Source organism: Dunckerocampus dactyliophorus, chromosome 15 (genome assembly GCF_027744805.1).
Source record: "Dunckerocampus dactyliophorus isolate RoL2022-P2 chromosome 15, RoL_Ddac_1.1, whole genome shotgun sequence".
Taxonomy (NCBI): Eukaryota; Metazoa; Chordata; class Actinopteri; order Syngnathiformes; family Syngnathidae; genus Dunckerocampus; species Dunckerocampus dactyliophorus.
In genome coordinates this window covers 19,867,363-19,886,453 of record NC_072833.1, presented here as the reverse complement: position 1 = coordinate 19,886,453, position 19,091 = coordinate 19,867,363, and the positions used below count along the sequence as shown (strand labels likewise).

Below are 19,091 nucleotides of genomic sequence, written 5' to 3'. Positions count from 1 at the left end.
ACTGTGTGGACCGGGCACTGCCTCCCCTTTCTGAGGCATCAGATGGTTTGCCAGAACCTCTGGGGACGACCAAAATTCATGCTCCAAGGACTCACCAAACTCTTGTCATATCCGAGATTTTGTCTCCACCACCTCCGAAGCAGCGTGGCACTTGACCTGCCAGTACCCATCAGCTGTTTCAGGAGTCCATCCATCCATCTTCTTCCGCTCATCCGAGGTTGGGTCACGGAGGCAGCAGCCTAAGCAGGAAAGCCCAGTCTTCCCTCTCCCCGGGAACTTGGACCAGCTCCTCCTGGCAGATCCCGAGGCATCCCCAGGCCACTTGAGAGACATAGTCTCTCAAACATGTCCTGCGTGAGGTCTCCTCCCGGTTGGGAGTGCCTGAACACCACTGGCATCTGGGAGGCATCCTGACCAGATGCCCGAGCCACCTCATCTGGATCGTCTCAAAGCGGAGGAGCAGTGGTTCTATTCTCCAGGTTTCTCCAGGATGACGATGCTTCTCACCTTATATCTCAGGGAGAGTTTAGGAGTGGCCACATGGTGGCCGAGTGGTTAGCGTGTTGGCCACACAGTCAGGAGAATCTCCGTTGGGCATCTCTTTGTGGAGTCCAAAAACATGTTGGGTTGATTGGTGACTCTGGATTGTCAGTCGGTGTGAATGTGAGTGTGAATGGTCTATATGTGCCCTGTGATTGGTTGGTGACCAGTCCAGAGTTGTATCCCGCCTTTCACCCAAAGTCAGCTGGGATAGGCTCCAGCATACCCACGAGCCTAGTGAGGATAAGCGGCAAAGACAATGGATGGATGGATGGAGTCCAGGAGTCACACAAGACATACATGATATAGATTATATCATAGATTAGACTATATTGGACACAGACACGTGTTTTCTTTTGAAAAGTGTTTATTATGGACGAACATCTCAAAGCTGCTTGCTGAGTTTGCGTGCCTGCCTCTCACGGGCTTCGAAGGCCCACTTAGTCTCCATCAGCTCATCCAACTGGCGTCGTATGCGTGCCATGTCGAGCTGCGAGGCCTCGCACTGCTCCCTGAGCGCCGCCGACTCCACGCGCAGCTGCGTTGCGGCCAGCGAGAGCTGTTCGCTACGCTCGCGGCACTGTGTCTGCATCCTCTTCGCGTCGCGCAGAAGCGACTCCACGCTCACCGTCACAGACTGAAACTGGTCATGGGACATTTCCTATAAGAAAATGACGTTAAGGTCACGACTGCTGGAAGTGCTTTGAAAATTTAATGTCATTATAAATCGTACTTAAATGAACCGTTAATGCCGTTACAACACGTAATTTGGTTGGTTTATGGCAGTGGTTTCCAAAGCTTTTCCACCGAGTGCCGCATACAGAATCAAAGGATGCAGGGGCCGCTTTGATATTTTACATTTTGTAAAGCAACCCATGTAAATACAGTATGCTAAGAAGTTATATATATTTAAAGAAGAACACTGCCTGCAAGTCAGCTTTGTGTTACTCCAGTAAGCCCTCGTTTATTGTGTTTAACTGATTCCCGACACCATCCATCCATCCATCCATCCATCCGTGCATTTTCTATGCCACTTCTCCTCATAAGGGTCGCGGGGGCATGCTGGAGCCTATCCCAGCTGACTTTGGGCGACAGGCGGGGTACACCCTGGACTGGTGGTTCCAGACACAACCATGATAATGAATTTCCGCAAAATAGAATTCCTTATTTATAAATCCAATATATTCATAGAGCCTAGAAAACCTGTTTACGACACCCCATAGTCAGCCTTACACTCGTATTACCGAACATAGTAGACATAATAAGAGAAAATAAGCCACGTATGACATAAATAAGACTCATGCTTGTGTGTGTTACTGTAAATGGGTTCCGGTGCAGGGGGAGCTGAGTGGGGGGCCGGACAAGAAGTGACGTCAGGGGCTCAGAGTTGAGTTTAGCTTGGTGTGGGTTACGGCCACAACAGGAGCTCCATTTTAGGGATTGTTGTGCCTGCTGTGAGATCATTCAAATCTGCAATAAAAGCCTATTGTTCCGGCAATCAAGTCTGGTGCTTGTGTGTCTCACCAAACATTACAGTAACATTACCAACACCCAGCGAGCAGTGTAAAATACTACATGTCATCACAACGTTTTTGAATGCGTCTTCTAAATGCCTCGTATTTGTATTTGAGTTCATTTTCCCATTTTTACACCTGGAAATGCTTAATTCATTTGTGAAAAAAACGCAAAGTGAAACCAGAAAATTCAAAGTGCAAATTGGCAGAATTTTCATTTTTTAAAGTTCACAAATACTTCAACTTTATTTTGAAAATGTTTTTCTGGGATAGGCTCCAGCATAACATGACCCTAGTGAGGTGAAGCAGCATAGAAGATGGATGGATGGATAATTTTATTCCCTTTTGTTTCCCAAACTTTATTCTTTTTGTTTCTAAAATGACATTTTCCCCCCTCACATTACAAATTTATTCTCATAAAAATGTGTTTTTTTTAGTAAGATTCCGTTTTTTCTTGTAATGACTTTATTCCCATATTTTGACTTTATTCTCATATTTTCACCAATTTCCAGAAAATTGCAACTTTTTGTTTCACATATTACATCTTTTTTCTTAATATTTAAACGTTATGCTTCTAAAAAAAAATTACATTTTCCCATATGATTTTATTCCAGTAAAATTATACTTTAACATTTGACTTTTTTCTATTAATATAATGACTTTATTCTCCTAATACGGTGCTGCTCTTTTTTCCATTGTTGCTGCACTTGGACACCCCTGGTTTGTGGCATAATTCCATCTCGTGTGACAGTAATAGATTCCAATATCAATATACAGTCTACATAAATAAACGTGCCATCTTCCACAGCATAAAGGTGCTGGAAAAGCTTACCATGGATTCCAGAGTCAGATCTATAACAAGCCTGGAGCTTGTCTTCTCAGACTCTTCTTGCAGATGTTCCTCCAGACTGCTTCTTTTCTTTGGTCTACTTTGGAGAAGTCCTGGTCATATATTGTGATAATAAATTCCTAATTAAATACACAGCCAGTCTCTTGCATAGGCCATGAAAGCAGCGTTCATCTACCTCCTCCTCGCCCGAGGGCGCCTTCTTGTCTCCACTGGGTGAGCATTTTTTACCTCCGAGTAAAGTCTCTTAATCCACAGAGATTACATACGTACAGAGAGCAAAAAGGAGCCATGAGATGGCGGTAAGCTCATTAAGTCTATTTCCATCGATCTGTGTGTGCGTGTGTGTTGCTATGCTTCGCATAATAGCACGAGCAAATGCTGATAAATTGAAAATGGAGTCATTGTAGGTGATGCAGATGGGTGATGTACTCATTTTACACTTGTGGAAACTCACAAACATGTCAGGAAGGTCAGTATTTTGCTGCGTGTCTCTGTTAATAACACAATTCAAATACTGTACACTGGATTTCTATGAATTTTCCCAAGTTTCAGCTTGAGGTCACGAACAGATGACCGGACATTCTCCTTCAGGATATTTTGGTAGACAGCAAAATTCATGGTTCCATTTATCACAGCAAGTCTTCCAGGTCCTGAAACAGCAAAACAGCCCCTGACCGTCACACTACCACCACCATATTTTACGGTTGGTATGATGTTCTTTTTCTGAAATGCTGCATTCAAGTTCAACTTCTGTCTCATCAGTATTTTCCCAAAAGTCTTGGGGATCATCAAGATGTTTTCTGGCAAAATTGAGACAAGCCCTAATGCTCTTTTTGTTCAGCAGTGGTTTTGGTCTTGGAACTCTGCCATGCAGGCCGTTTTTGCCCAGTGTCTTTCTTATGGTGGAGTCATGAACACTGACCTTAAGTCAGGCAAGTGAGGCCTGCAGTTGTTTGGATGTTGTTGTGGGGTCTTTTGTGACCTCTTTGGATGAGTCGTCGCTGTGCTCTTGGGGTCATTTTGGTTGGCCAGCCACTCCTGAGAAGGTTCACCACTGTTCCATAATGTCTCTCACTGCGGTTTGCTGGGGTCCCAAAGCTTTAGAAATGACTTTATAACCTTTTCCAGACTGATCGATCTCATTTAATCTCAGTTATGTTTTAACGGGAACACAAGTACTTTTCACACAGGGACATGTAGGTTTGGCTTTTTTTCTCCCTTAATAACAGAACGCTTTCGTTTTAAAAACTGCATTTTGTGTTCAGTTGTGTTGTCATTGAATAACATTTAAATTTGTTTGATGATCTGAAACATTTAAGTGTGACAAACATGCAAAAAAATAAGAAATCAGGAAGGGGGCAAACACTTTTTCACACCACTGTATATAAGTGGTGCACACACTTTATAAGTGTCCAAAAGAGTCGAAATGATGTACCTCCTGCTATAAAAACAAGAAAACATAATATACACTACTGGGCAAAAGTTTTACAACACTCCAATTTCTCTGGAGGAAAAACCAGAGTGTTAAGATGTCCTATCTCTCTTCCTTGTTAATTCCCCTTTTTTTTGCCATTTTTGTAGCAACAAATTACTTTCTCCAGTACAACGCTGCTCAGCTGATGTTCACAAGGGTGTAGTACCACAGTGTGTTCCATACACTGTTTTTATGCAGACAGAGAAGGTAGTAAGTACTACAGAACTTGGAACACTTGTAGGAATCGGTTGCACTTCGGCACTTACCTTTGTACCATTTCAAGCTATTCATTGGACAAACATCAAAAGACAATGCAGCCTAAGTCAAGGCCACATAATAAAAAGCTTTTAAAAACGGGCATATTCTCCAGTTAATCATGAAATAACGTTTCCCCTACATTTTACTACATTACTAGCTACTATAAGCCAAAGCATAACTTTTGTTATAGATATACATAAGCATTTTACTGCCGAGTTAGTTTATTCATAATGTGGGTAATAAAGATAAAAGTTGCATTTCCGTATGCCCTCTTGTCACGTCACCACTTCATCTTTGCCGCTGAGGAGCAACAGCAAAACAGGAGGGGAGCTTTATGTCAGCTTTATGGCATCTACAAAGTGATGTTTGTGTTGTGGATAACACCTGCATATCAACCCATACTACCCCAGTCGATCGTGATCAACATAATGGGCACCCCTAGTCTAGGGCATAAGTGATTAATCGAAACAAGCTTCAGAATAATCGATTAAGAAACTGAATTAAGGAAATAATTGTTTATTTTCATTGTTATGAGTATGTATGTCATTATGTCACCATGTCATTTCCTGGGGATAACAACTAGGAGGATAAGAGCAGAGGGCTGGCCATTCAACGTGCCAATCTTCCCAAATGTTTTCTGGGATGTGTCGCCCACTGTGTGCTCGCTCTTACGCAAACATTTTAGCTTCCCTAGAAAAACAGATCCATTTCTCTCTTTTTTTTTTTAAGTTATTCATAATGTTATCTTTTACAAAACAGAACAGTGGTAACAGTCTTGTCAACATGAATATTTTCCATACTTTTCCAGACCTGGAAATTTATCAAATCAAATTCTGTACTTTTCCATACTTGCTTAAGAACCCTGTGTACTGTCAACGTATGCAGTATCATTTACGGCCAACAGAGGGAGACAAAGCACTTTAGCCAGTATCATTCCATCTGGATTCTTCTTTGTTTTCGACTCGAGTGTTTATTAAAATTAAATGAAATTAATACATGAAATGTAAAGTGGCCTAAATATTTGTTTTCATATTTCATTTGGAAAAAACATGTTTAAGATAAACTCTAGTAACTGCAGCAGTGTACTGACTTAAAGGGACTGTACACAGCCATGTCCAGCTACGCCTAGAGGGCGCCAACATTCAAACATACTGCAAGCATTATAACTAGGGATGGCCGATATTGGCTTTTTTGCCATATCCCATATGCCGATATTGTCCAACTCTCAATTTCCTACACAGATATCAGCCGGTACCGGTATGTGTAACATCACATACCTCCTGCGATGGAATTAACACGTATCTGTTGTGAAGCTAATGGATACAGCATACAGCCAAACTTTATGTACACTCGGTCCTCAACTTACGAACACAATTGGTTCCAGATGACCGTTTGCAAGTCGATTTGTTCTTAAGTCGGAGAAAAGGTAATATTACCAATATAGGTACTAAATGTACGTGTATACATATACATACAGTATATGCGTATGTATGTAAATATGAGTTTGGATGCAGTAGTAATATTAAACCAGGATAATTAATGAAAAAAACAATAATAAAAATGATATAATAATACGTAATAATAAATGTTATTTAGAGGAGTGGTCGAGCATATGTCGTAGTGGTGGATGAGGAGGAGGAGTAGTTATTGAAAAAAGGACAAATGGTCGTCGTAGTTAGAATCTTCTAATAGAGGTAGTGTTCTGTGGGTGGTGTAGAATTAAGCAGGCCTATTAACTCTTCATAAACTTTAATCACACGCTCTGTCCGGGTTGTATCATACAACTCTTAGCCTTCCTCTCTCCTCTTCCTCGTCTTTCTCTCCTGTTGGTCCCATTAGCAGTGTCACAGTGCCCTCTACTGGTCAAGCATGTACAGTATAAACACTGATGGAGCAACTACAAGGTAAAATAAAACAATAGACCAGTCGGCTTGTGTTCGTATCCGCGAATGTTTGCAAGCCGGATGTTCGTAAGTTGGGGACCTAGTGTATTTCACATCATCAGATTTGAATGACATTTAATCTGCAGATAGATATTAAAGTCAATTTATATCCTGCATACCTTTTATCTTGTCCTGAAGCTCTGTGAGCTTGAAAGGCTTAAAGTTGGACTTAACATCCGAAGCCGTCACATGAGTCGATGTGGTCCAACACTCTGTGTAAATCCGATACAAAATTGAAGAGGAGGAAGTAATCTACCTATGAAACATGTATACGAATGAAAATACACGTATCACAAATACACATCATATGACTCTCCTAATCGAGCGTGCACACAGTGTCAGATTTTACCGTCAGGAATTGCAACATTCCTACTAGTGAGGATAAGCGGCATAAAAAAATTGATGGAAGGAATGGAAGGAGTGAGCTAGATTGCTACTAGCTACCCACAATTGTTTACACGCTTGAGAGGTGGTTTGATGAGGTCATCATATGTGCGCAGGAAAATACGGGAGCCCTTAGGCCTATATACAGCATTATGTTTATTACCGGCTTTCATTATAGGGAAAATCCCACGCCCATATAAGGAACAAATGGTTTCGTTGACGTCAGGGGCACTCGGTGTAAAAACAAAAAACTCTGTAATACACAGCGTGCGGAGCCATCCAAAACTGCTTTCAGGTCTCACTTCCAAATGCACAAACCTCATTATCTGACGCGTTGGCATCATTTAACACGGGAATACAACATTGTAACCACATTAATAGGTCAGAAAAAAGCACAACAGGTCCCCTTTTAAGTTCAGACATACAAAATGTGTGCATTAAGCTGTTTAAAATGCTAACAACCGCATGAGTAAAACAAACTTAAGCTGCTACATTTGCAACAAACATTCGCACCATACCAACAAGAACTTTATGCAATTTTCACCAACAGAGGGCGACAGAGTTCAACAGTTCAACACTTTGATCAAGTGTTCTTTTATAAGCAGCGCTTCAAACTACTGTAGTATCAAATCATGCTGGTGTGGGTGTAGTCAGATAATCGATGTGTCTTGAGTGAATTCATAAATACAAATGAAGATATACGTGATGATAAATACATTATATTGACAAAAATGGTGTTATGTAAATATATTCAAAGCAGTGCATGTGATTCTTTAGTAAAGCATTTGCAAATGTATCACTCAGTGCAGGCTGCTTTTTGAGCATTGCTTCTTTTACGTGCTTCCTCACTGTGGCCTCGCAGGACGGTTGAAAAAGGGTTCTGTCTCAGCAGCAGTCACCCCCGGGTCACTGAAAAGGCCGCCGGCCGACCCGCCTAAGCCTCCCGCAAAAGACTTTGCACCCGCGTTGTGGCGCCTCTGAACCAGGACCAGCACGCCAATGATGAGCCAGAAGAAAAAGTTGACCCACACGGCTGTCTGGAGAGGACGTGGACATCCGGTGAGCAGGTAGCCATGACGTTACATGATAGTGAGTGAATAATCATATTAACACTGACCTCTGCTTTTTGTAGACTGTTGTAGAACCTTTCCCCTCTCAGCGGACTGACCCATTTCCTCATCTGGGTCTCCTCACAGCTGCCAATAAAAGATGTCACTCTGCTAATTTTAACATTCCTAAATCACCTGCAAGGGCGGGCGCTACCTGGTGATTTGGGGAACGGTGTGCGTCAGCGAGTCACAAAGTGTATCACGTCCGATCTTGAGCATGCAGCCCGTGATGAGCAGGAAGAAGAGGAAGATGCCGCACATGACCAGAGTCAAATTCATCCACATGCGCTCCCTACAGTGACGACAACAACTGAGTGTACATTTGCATGCAACGCACACACGCACATACATTACAATTACCTCCTGATGTCTCTGTCGATGCAGAACGAGTAGAGCCAGTAAATGGACAGCGAGAAGCACACCACGGCCACTATGACAGAAATGGCCGACACAAAGTAGCACAGGGACGCCGAGCTGGACACCTGCACCCCGATGGCCTCCGCTGTTGTGTTGTAGCTGACCAGTCCATACAGCATGCACAATCCTCCAAAATTACCCTGAAAGATGTGTACATTTTAATGACATCCAGTACAAAGACAAGCACAGACACAGTTTACCAGTATTATTATTGAACATTGCGGTTGTAGTTTCCTGTACTGCATCAGACTTCCATCAATAATAATAAGTTATTGGGTAAGAATATGCACACAACAACACCTTTTCTATTGTATGCAGTTGCATGGCGAGCATAATAAGGCACGAGTGCCTGGTGGTCACATGATTCAATGTGACCACATGACTGCTGTTATGAAGCTCGACCATGTTCGTACCTTGAAAAGAATGTGTTCATTTTAACCGTTTTTTGTTTTGTTTGTTTTTTTTACACACGAAGAGCCTTGATGGTAAACGTCAATAACGACGCTAGCTCGGTTGATTCATGACGTCAGCCCACTTGCTAGCATACAACAATGACTTTTAGCAGTAAATGTCTTGTTTTTCACAAACATTCGGGAGTTAACGTGTTGTGAGACATTTATTTCCAACTTGTTGCAGGACTTCATCACATGATTTTGGCTTATCACAGAACTTTCTGTCAGGTCAACTTTAACCGGAAATGGACGGTAATGAAGCACATTTAGCTTACAAATGTACAAAAGTCACCTGGACTATTGTGAGGCACACAGCGGTGATGATTCCGCAAACGAAGCAGCTGGCGTAAAGAGCCAACTCCAGCAGCAGCAGTCCGGTAAGCGCCATTCAACCAGTCGTCAACTTCCCCTCTTCTGAGCGTAGATCAGCTTGAAGGCAGCCTCAATCAAGGACGCTAGAATTCAATAGGACTGTCAACTCCTTAACCACTTCCGTAGTATGCCCTGCGCCGGTTTGGCTGCCATGATGGTGAGCAGATCCGGAAACATTGCATTGGGAATATGTCCTCGGCGCACTGGCAAGCCATGAATTACTCTAATAGACGGTCCAGTGATGATGATTTAGGCTATAGTCTATCAAATGTATTAATAATGCCATAACTGAAATAAATGTTGCATTATGTAAATACTTGCAGTTAATTATCCATATAAGTATTATTATTTTGTATGTTGATTAAGGGTAGCTAACACTAAGGAAAGAAGTCAAAGAAGGAAAAATGTTATTTCATACAGCTACTCAGTTTCTTCACTAATATCTACATGTAGGTTTTTACACATTTGTATGTATATATATATGTATTCATTCATTTCATCAAAGTATATGCACAGCATATAACTCTATTTTATAATCAGCTCAGAGCCAGTGAATACGTTGTACACTTGTTGTAAAAAAAAAACACCAGTATGCAGTGTGCTGCCTTCTTCAATGGCGCCTTTGTCACATGGAATTAGGAATTTTGATCTATTTCTGACCTTCCTATCTCATAATTATTACTTGTTACTTCGTAATTTCGACTTTTTATCTCATAATTTCAGCTATTTTTTTTCAGTGGTGCAAACCACATTCCATTAATAACAGATAGCCTATTTAACTGGTTACGGTTGATTTGTTTCAAACGTGCTCGACAAGTTGCACTGAGGAACATCACATGCTTGGTTCACCCTCGCACAATTCAACATGTTTGAAAAGGAGTAGGAAGAAACTTATCGCAGCGATTACTGACGGATTATTTATTCACATCCTGTTTTACCATTTTATTAATGGAATGTGTTACAATTAATTCAGTTTATCAAAATTCATATATATATATATATATATATAAAGTAAACATAACGGTATTAAAATTAAAATGCTAACACAATAAAGAATATATTTTTGGTACATCCAAATCATATGGCACAGAATTATAGAAAACAAAACACCAAATTTAACATTGACCATTACTTCAATGAAATTACTGATAATGAATTACTTGTAAAGACTCAATAGAAATATTTCCAATGGAGTGAACTGACCTTTACGCAGGTGGATGTATCAAACGGGAAAATGTCCTCTTCCTATTTAAACTGGCTGGACTTCACTCAGCTCTCCTCGCATTGTCGGTAGCAGAACATGCTCTCAAGCGTCCTTCCCTCCAGCCAGCAAAGCACGGCCCCGTACTAACGCGTGCAAATGCGTTATTTGTCACACACTGACTGGTTGACGTACTTGAACACTGGCCGCCATACATGGACATTATCTGCAGGTCACGAAGTGGTTGACTCGCAAAGATAAGGTGGGCAAACAGTGGTGAGAATCCGACTGAGGTTATGTCAATGTATGGTGTTTTAAAACACGTACAGCAATGTTTGGGAGTCATTCCCACAGCCTTAATAAAGCTGAGCTTGTGACTTGAAGACCGTGCGTTTAACACGTGACCATTTGAATCCATTCATCCAGGCGTCCCGGGAATATGTTTCATTCATTAAGCTTTTTTATTTCTGAAGTAACAACTTGAAAGTGAAGGGCGTGCTTCAGTCGTATGTCTAATGCATTTGCAATATGGGAATTCACAGTGTTAAATGATACATTTGGCGTACTTGCTGTCGAAATGTGTGCAGAGAACTTTAAATGCTCGTTTTTCTCTTGGCCAGAGTGAGCGTGACAAACTTATTTGTCAAGGGGAACAAAAAATGAGTGGCAGAAACATTGCTGGCATACCACAGAGAGTGTGTGTGTAGCACTGAGACACACTAACGTTTTTTAATTCACTGTTCATTTTAAACATCCAGTTTCATGAGGCACGGATTTTTTTTAAAGTACACACTCTGTAATGTACATTTTTTTAAAAGGAAGCGTTGGGACAAAACTAAAATGGGTTACAATCTAGTAAACACGTCACAAATGAAGTCTCACAGACACTGCTGCAGCAACAAAATCATGATGAAGGAGCCTTAATGCCAAAAAAAAATGCAGGTATAATCTGCTTAAAGTATACATCATACGTAAGTATTGTCATCAACAAGTTGGACATCAAGGAATTCAACATTAGTTTTACCATTTTGAAATGCAATATACTGCTCCTATGAGCTGATTTTGATTAATATATAAATCTTAAAAGGGACATACAATCAAAACCACCATAGTTCAACAAAAGAGCAACATAAGATGGCTGGCAGAGGCAAACGTCCAAACGCTCCAAACACGGAAATGAGCCAAAGCCCAAAACACATACAGTAGCCTGCCTAAACTTGCAGCATTTCTCCCATGTAGTCGTTGTTTTATTTTTTTATTTTTTTTTTTTTTTTTTGGGGGGGGGGGGGGGGGGGGTCGTGTGTGTTTCGGCATTTGCAGCATTTTCGTTTGCATTTGTTTTACATCCTGCAGTGTTTATGTGATTGGCATATTTTTTGTGTGGCTTTGGCTCATTTGTATGATGGACGTTGTTCGCTCCCGTCGGCCGTCGTAGCAACTCCGATATTAAATGAATACAAACATGTACATAATTAATTAATTCATACAAATAATTAATTCACACTAAAGAGAAGTGCCTGCGGGCCATTCCACCTAAAAGAAAAACATCAGACGGAGGCCAGAGTAAAGTATGTGGATGATCACACGTGTAAACAACCTGTCTCATAGTAACTGCAGCATGTCTTCATGTGTGCTCATATGCTGTACTAATACTTGGTTGCTCAGCCAACTGGACAACCAGGCATTCTGAAGGCATCTGGCAGACCACTGTCAAGCTTACAGATGATTTTATATATTCCTTTCTTCCAGCAGGGGTCGTTGTCTCTGCCGGTCCAGATGGCCGAGTAGAACTCCCTCAGGGCCACCTCAGACACCTCAATAAACCTCTCTGGGACCTGACGGCAGCAAGTCAAAAGAACGTGAGCAGCCTTCACGGACTTAGTCCATCATCTGTAAGGTACTACAAATACATGCTGTGATACGTTTCGATGCACAGCTCTTACCTGGTAGATGTTACTTTTATTGTAGTGCATGTTCAGTATGCGATAAAGTTCTGTGTCCCGACCCACTCGCAGCTGACTCTCTCTGCCAAGGCAAGGTGCACCGTCCCTGGGTTGCACAAAATAGTCAATGTGCGGCATTCTTGCGTCCCCTTTTCCAATTTTGAGATTTTTCTAGTATTAAGTCAGTTAGGCCACACCGAAGAGTGCACACCAACCGTGTGAGGGCCTCGCGGACAGCCTGCCTTGCGAAGCGCTCCATCTGGATGTAGAAGAACTCTCTGAAGTTGCTGAACCATTTAATCATCTGGGAGGTCACGCAGCGATTAAACTGGACGCACAAAACACACACACACACGCATGCATTGAATCATAATAATGATAATAATAATCATAATAATAATAATAATAATAATGCGTCTTGAGCACAAACCTTGACATCCGGGAAGTACGTCTTGAGTGTGTTGGAGCTGGGGTAGCGCGTGTAGAAGAACATGAGTTTGGCTTTCTTCAGGTGGCAAGGAGACAAGCCCTCCTGGGTGTTTACATGAGCCTGGTTAAGGAAATATACTGGCCAACTCATTAGGTACACCTGCACATCAAATCTACTGCAAATGCTGCAATTAATACCTCGATTTAATGAAGTTTGCGATAGTCATCGGCTGCGTGGGCAACAAAAGCATACAGTATAACCGCAGCCTTGGCTATAGGCAAGCCCCTGATACAGCTTTTGTAGCTTTATCTACCTCTGCGTGCGCTTAATTAACTCCGCCAGATCAATAGCCACATCTGCAGTATCACAAGTGGTCCAAATCCAGCAGCTTGATCTACCTCTGCTTGCACTTTTAAATGGTGCGACTCAACTCAAACTCTTGCGTCTTACAGCTGTTTACCATGAACTCACTGCTGTTGTCAATGCTGGCCGAACAGTTTGCGCCTTACTGCTATTACAACATTGGTTCTGCTGCGGCTGTGTTGTGCGATATGCTTGTTAATAAATGACCCTGTGATCCAAGAGTTACAAATCAAATGAACAAACTTAACTTGTTGTATATAATGAGTTAATAGCCTGCTTGTAATTAGCGTTTACACTATTTTGAAACATTCAGCCTTAAGTTGCAAAAGGATATTCCTCCAGCAGTCAGGTAAAGCTCTCCTCCATCCATCCCTCCCCCTCCCCTCATCCCCCTCTCGCGCTCTCTGCCGCTGCCGTGGCGTACGAGGGCGGGGCCCAGGTGACCCAGTAGGGGCAGCGGAGGAAAGGAGGGATGCGAGTGGAACTCCAGGAAGGGGTCAGAGTTGAGGAAGTCCTTGCGGGACGCCGGAAGATGGGACAGCTGTGGGTGGTGGAGGGAGCGGGAGAAGAGCTGCTGCATGGAGTAGTGGAGGATTGGGAGGGGCAGCGGAGGAGGGGGAGGAGGAGGGAAGGAAGAGGCAGATGAGGAAGGGTCCTTGGATTGGGATGCTGGGTGTAAAAGAGGAGGATGGGAGAGAAGGGGGGGACGAGGCAAGGAGGGGTGATGCAGGGAGAGGTTAGCCTGGTTGGACAAAGGTGGTCCAAGAAGTGGGCGGGCCTTTTGGGGACCAGGTGACTTTTGAGTGACCAATGGCAACGCCATATCTGTCTGCTCGTTGCAAGGGGGAGGAAAGGTGCTCGTTTTCTGCTTCTCTCTTTCATCACCCTTCCTTCCTGGCCTCTCCTCCTGACCTGCAACCTCGTCCTCCACTCTGGTTAACAGTCCCATCCACGCTCCCTTGTCCTCCCGCCCACCCTCCGCTGCGTCCGACGGGAGGAAGGAGATGGCGGCCGGAGGAGAGGAAGGCCTCAAATCGGACGTTTCGGTGTAAAGATGAAGGACGCGGTCGATGACTCTCGCAACAGCGCTGCCCAGCTGCAGCTTCAAGGCCTGAGCGAACTTCTGCCCCCCTTCGTCATCGTTGTCTTCTACGCCTCCATCCCAGTCTAACCACAGCCCCACTCCCTCCATCACGCCTCCTCTTCCTGTCTCCGTCCTGGCTTTGTCTTTCTGCTTCTCGTCTCTTGGCTTGTCAAAGTTAGAAAAAGGTGACGTGGAGAGAAGAGACAGCCCTCCTTCAGCATCATCCTCTTCTTCATCAAACATTCTCTCCTTTTCTTCCATGTGCTTCTCCCCAAAGGCCCTCAGCACTTTCTCCTGCAGGGCCTGGAGTCTCTCCCTCGCCTCCTCCAGCTGCTCCTTCAGCTCCTCCCTCCTCCTTATCCTCAGCTCCCTCCCTCCTGCACCTCGCCTCACGCTCCCCTCTTCAATCCGTCCCTCCAGCTTCATCCTCTTTACCCTCGCCAGGTCTTGACTCCACTCGGTGGCCAGTCGCTTCCTAACCTCGTCGTCGTTTGCCACCACCTTCTGGTGTTCTCGCTCTCCTCTGTCTCCCTCCAGTTTTTTCTCCTCCCCCCTGAGTGAAGCCAAGGGAATGTTTTGTGTGTGGTGAAGACTCCCACTCCTTCTAGGCCCTCCGTGAGGCTGGATGAGGTTCTGCTGGATGAGTGGGAAGCCGGGGGTCCTGAAGGCAGTTAGTGGCGGCTGTCCCGGGAGCCCACCGAGCATGTCTGTGGAGCGTAGTGGGGGGGCAAGCTGGTGGAGCTGCCCTGTGGAGTCTTCGAAGAGGTCTGAGGGGGAGTCCATCACTGAGGGAAGATAGTAAATATATCATGAATACTCAAATTCTAATCATCTGTGGAGTACATGAGAAGTTGAGAAAGTAAAACACAGCTCTGTTTGACCTGCATGGTCATTTATTGACAAGTATATTGCACAACAAAACCAATGTTGTAATAGTGGTAAGGAGCAAAATGCTCAGCCAGCATTAATAGCACTATTGAGTTCATTATAAATTACTAAAGTGTTAAACACACGTGAGTTTCACACCGACAGCTGAGTGGCAACATTTTAAAGCGCATGCAGAGGAAGATAACGCTGAAAACTGATTATAATAAATTCATTTGTTAACTTGATATGGAGTGCATGACAAAGTGGAAAGGATAACGTACAGCGAGGGCCACATAGTGCAAAATTACAGGATGCAAGGACTACTTTCATATTTTGTAAACCAACCCATGTAGACATTTGAAGAGGTTATATACATTTCAAGAGAAAAATTAGCATTTCAGCTTTGTGATACAGGTAAAATGCGACTAAAATGACATTATTTTCCCCATAATATTACAGATTTATTCTCGTAAAATTGCAAACTTTTTTCTCATTTGATTACAACTTTTCTATGTTCATATTTTGACCTCTCTGAAAATTCCAGCTGTTCTTTGTCAAAAAATGTTCCAACTATTTAAACTTTCCTCTTGCAAATTTTCCCATAATATTTTGACTTTATTCTTATAATATTATAACTTTTCCCCACCCTAATTTTGTAAAAATTGCAGTTTTATTCTTTGGTTTGTTTGTTTCTCATAGTGTTAATCTTTTTTTTTTTTTTTTTTAATCTTTAATATTTCAGCTCTATGCTACTAAAATCACATTTTTTTCCGCATAAAATGATGAGGTTATTCTCGTAAAATTGCGACTTTTTTTCTCGTTTGAATACAACTTTTTTTCATAATATTTTGACTTTATTCTCATGAAATTTCTGGGCGTTTTCCATTGATGCTCTTGCTTTCTTCTTCAAAATGTTCTTCTTGTAATATTATGACTTTATTCCACCAATATTTTGACTTTTTTCCCGTAATATTATAACTTTTTCTCCAACCTAATTTTCCAAAAATTACAACTTTATTCTTGTTTTTGTTTTTTTCATAATATTACGACTTCAAAAAAAGAATGTCTTTTTATCTTTAATGCATGTATTTCAACACGCTACTTGCAATGCTACTAAAAAGACATTACTTTTCCACAAAATATGACTTTATTCTTGTGAAATTGACTTTTTTTCTCATTAGATTGCAACTTTTTTCTCTTAATATTTTGACTTTATTCTTAAAATGTAATGCTGTAATTACTGCTGATTTTTCCATTTTTGTTTTGTTTTTTTTTTCCTGTTTTTCCTGTTTTCCTGTTAAATTCTATTTTTAGTGACCGCGGGCCAACATGGTCTTTTATTAATAAGTCCTGTACTGTGTATTGCACAATACAGCAGCAACAAATCCAATAGTGGCACTGAGAAAACTGTTCAGTCAGCATTAATAGCGCTGATCAGTTCAACGTAAACAACAGTGCGGCAAATGTAACACACACACACACACACACACGACATCTCTGTGGCAACATGTTAAAGCACATGCAGAGGAAGCAAAAACTCATTATAACAAGTTCATTTGTTAACTTTAATACTGATTGGAGTGCATGAGAAAGTGTAAAGAAACACGTAGCTCTCTTAAACCACACAGTCTTTTATTAACAAGTAGTAACAAGCAGCAAAAGAACCAATGTTGTAATAACAGTATAAGCAGTAGCAACATTTTAAAGTGGTATAGCGATAGAGGTGCGATAGATAAAGCAGCGGGATTCCGACCACTCATGATACTTCAAATGCAGCTTGTAGAGTTTTTTTAGTTGTGCTACTTCGAGACCCCGGTGGTTATGTTTCTTTTGCAGATGATGGAGTCAGTGCAGGTCAGTGCATGTGTCCTCCTGGGTGAACATCTGTCTTGTGATCTTTGTCCCCACCTTAATGCTCCCTTTCCTGTTAAATATTTGCTCCAACAGAAATCCATCTATTCACTTGTCTGTACTCAAAATATGGAAAAGCTTGAATAAGAGATAATTTGTCAGGTGTGAGATGGGAGTGTTTTGCTTTTCTTTTTTCATCATGATCAAATGCCACGTAACCCCCAACCTCCCTGATGCTCCCTCTTCCTTGCTCTACAGTCCTCCCTTAACCCCCACCCACCCGCCCACTCTCCCTGTTATCAGCTCAGGCAGCTTGTTTAGCACTGTTTGATCAGAGTGTGTGCTGTCTCTCTCACACACACACACACGCACACAAATGATTCACACACTGGCGAAAGAGGCTTGTGAGAGGGCCGACAATGGTCAATGGTCTTTTGGGAGCGAAATGGACTGAGAACACCATGGTGTGTGTGTGTGTGTGTGTGTGTGTGTGTGTGTGAGAGAGAGCAGTATAGTCCTACTTAGCTTTGATAACACCCTTAATCCACTTCAGATGGATACACTCACTGCACACAGAGATGGACAAATAGAAGCTGGACAGATGTGAACAATCAGAAAGAGATGGCTAGATAGATGAATGGGTAGATGTGTGTATAGGGTCCCCTGGTGAAACACTAAAGGAATAATCCCCCTATAAATAGCTAAATATCAATTATTCAAATGCCCTCTCCTCCCCGCTATAACACAGCCCAGATGGCAAGCAGGCCAATGCGCTTACATGCCGGCCAGATTAGCTTTTTTAAAGCCAGCGGAAAGCTGCCCAAAATATTAACACTGTGCAATGTGCATGAAAGCCTTGTATCACTAGATTAGTCTTAAAAGCAAGACAGTAATTTCACTGCATGGACAGGAAAAGGGAAGACACCCCTGATAATTGTGCACACATGTATCATTTTAATTAATTCATTAAGACGGAAAACTATAGCGATCTAATTAATGTTATGCATTGTTTTGATCTGCAGTACCCCTCAATCAGATGTGCATGTTTTTGTTGTATTATTTAACTTATGACGTTAAAGCATTTACAGATAGGCTCAGTTTTGGATGATTTGTGCGTGCGCGCGCGCGTGTGTGTGTGTGCAAATTGGCAGCTGTTGTGCTGATGATGTCGCAGTATGAAACAATTAAAAAAGCACGCACATTTTAGTGGAAGAGCACGTTTGTTTGTTGCAAAACAAAACAAATGCACTTACTCTGGCTGCTGAGCTCCAGCGCGCCTTCACCGAGGCGTTCCACTCAGGTGTCCGCTTATGCGAACTCCTCCCCGGTTGACTGTCCTCAGCTGGCACCGGTGATGGTAGTGGTGGCGATGGTGACCGGAGACCACCGGGAGGCTGCAGCTCTCGCGTGTTGTATTCTGGTGTTATTCAACACACTAGTCAGCCACTTCTACACCCCCGTCCCTGTGCAAGCAAATCTCTACCCTGGCTGGCACCACCGTGTCATCATCATGCTGGAGTGCTGCTGTCCACTTGACGGCTCGGTCCCCGCCCATGTTGGCATGACCCCCAGTTCTTGTGCACCGAGGATGCGTGCATGCACTTAAAATGCTCAGATAGTCACTCTGATGATAAACATCCATCCATCCATCCATTTTCTGTGTCGCTTAACCTAATTAGGGTCGTGGGGTATGCTGGAGCCTATCCCAGAACGTTTTTATTTCTCATAGAAACTATAACGAAAAAGTTAGTCTTTCTGCTGCAATAGCAAGACCTTATAGGACAAACAGTAATCGTAACTATAAACCTTATTTGCCCATCATGGTCAAACTATGTGGAGCTGCGCTGCATCATACCGACAATGCCTTCATTATGTGGCTACATAATCATTTCAAATAAAGAACTTATTACAAACAGCTCTAATATGGTGCAGACAGCTAATCATCAAGAAAACTGCATTGCCACCCAAATAAAGCCCGCACGTTAAGTTTTGGCCCCAACTTCATTATCCTTTCCTCCACTATACCTTCACCGCCCAAC

The 19,091-nt window shown here is 42.5% G+C and overlaps 2 protein-coding genes across 2 annotated transcripts; both read right to left on the bottom strand.

Moving 5' to 3' along the window:
* Positions 1–7,095: 7,095 nt before the first annotated feature.
* Positions 7,096–9,447, bottom strand: tmem179ba (transmembrane protein 179Ba). Its single transcript, XM_054753359.1, has 5 exons — positions 9,234–9,447; positions 8,433–8,629; positions 8,227–8,364; positions 8,081–8,159; positions 7,096–8,000 (listed from the first exon to the last, which is right to left on the bottom strand). The coding sequence occupies exons 1-5, from the start codon at positions 9,327–9,329 to the stop codon at positions 7,809–7,811; spliced, it is 702 nt and encodes a 233-aa protein (XP_054609334.1). The 5' UTR covers positions 9,330–9,447; the 3' UTR covers positions 7,096–7,808.
* Positions 9,448–11,813: 2,366 nt separating this feature from the next.
* Positions 11,814–18,594, bottom strand: prox3 (prospero homeobox 3). The gene is made up of 6 exons (XM_054753356.1): positions 18,306–18,594; positions 13,585–15,119; positions 12,888–12,995; positions 12,673–12,785; positions 12,458–12,563; positions 11,814–12,349 (listed from the first exon to the last, which is right to left on the bottom strand). Coding segments are annotated over exons 1-6 (2,037 nt in total). The 5' UTR covers positions 18,307–18,594; the 3' UTR covers positions 11,814–12,175.
* Positions 18,595–19,091: the final 497 nt, after the last annotated feature.

What these genes read in the sequence shown, in the direction of transcription:
- tmem179ba (XM_054753359.1), bottom strand. Translation starts at nt 9,329, where the DNA reads ATGGCGCTTACCGGACTGCTGCTGCTGGAGTTGGCTCTTTACGCCAGC. An exon ending in ATCGACAGAGACATCAGGAG is followed by an intron (nt 8,365 to 8,432) that starts GTAATTGTAATG and finishes TCGTCACTGTAG; the next exon opens with GGAGCGCATGTGGATGAATT. An exon ending in ACAGTCTACAAAAAGCAGAG is followed by an intron (nt 8,001 to 8,080) that starts GTCAGTGTTAAT and finishes CGTCCTCTCCAG; the next exon opens with ACAGCCGTGTGGGTCAACTT.
- prox3 (XM_054753356.1), bottom strand. An exon ending in TTTACCTGACTGCTGGAGGA is followed by an intron (nt 12,996 to 13,584) that starts ATATCCTTTTGC and finishes GCTCATGTAAAC; the next exon opens with ACCCAGGAGGGCTTGTCTCC. An exon ending in ATAAAAGTAACATCTACCAG is followed by an intron (nt 12,350 to 12,457) that starts GTAAGAGCTGTG and finishes TGCTGCCGTCAG; the next exon opens with GTCCCAGAGAGGTTTATTGA.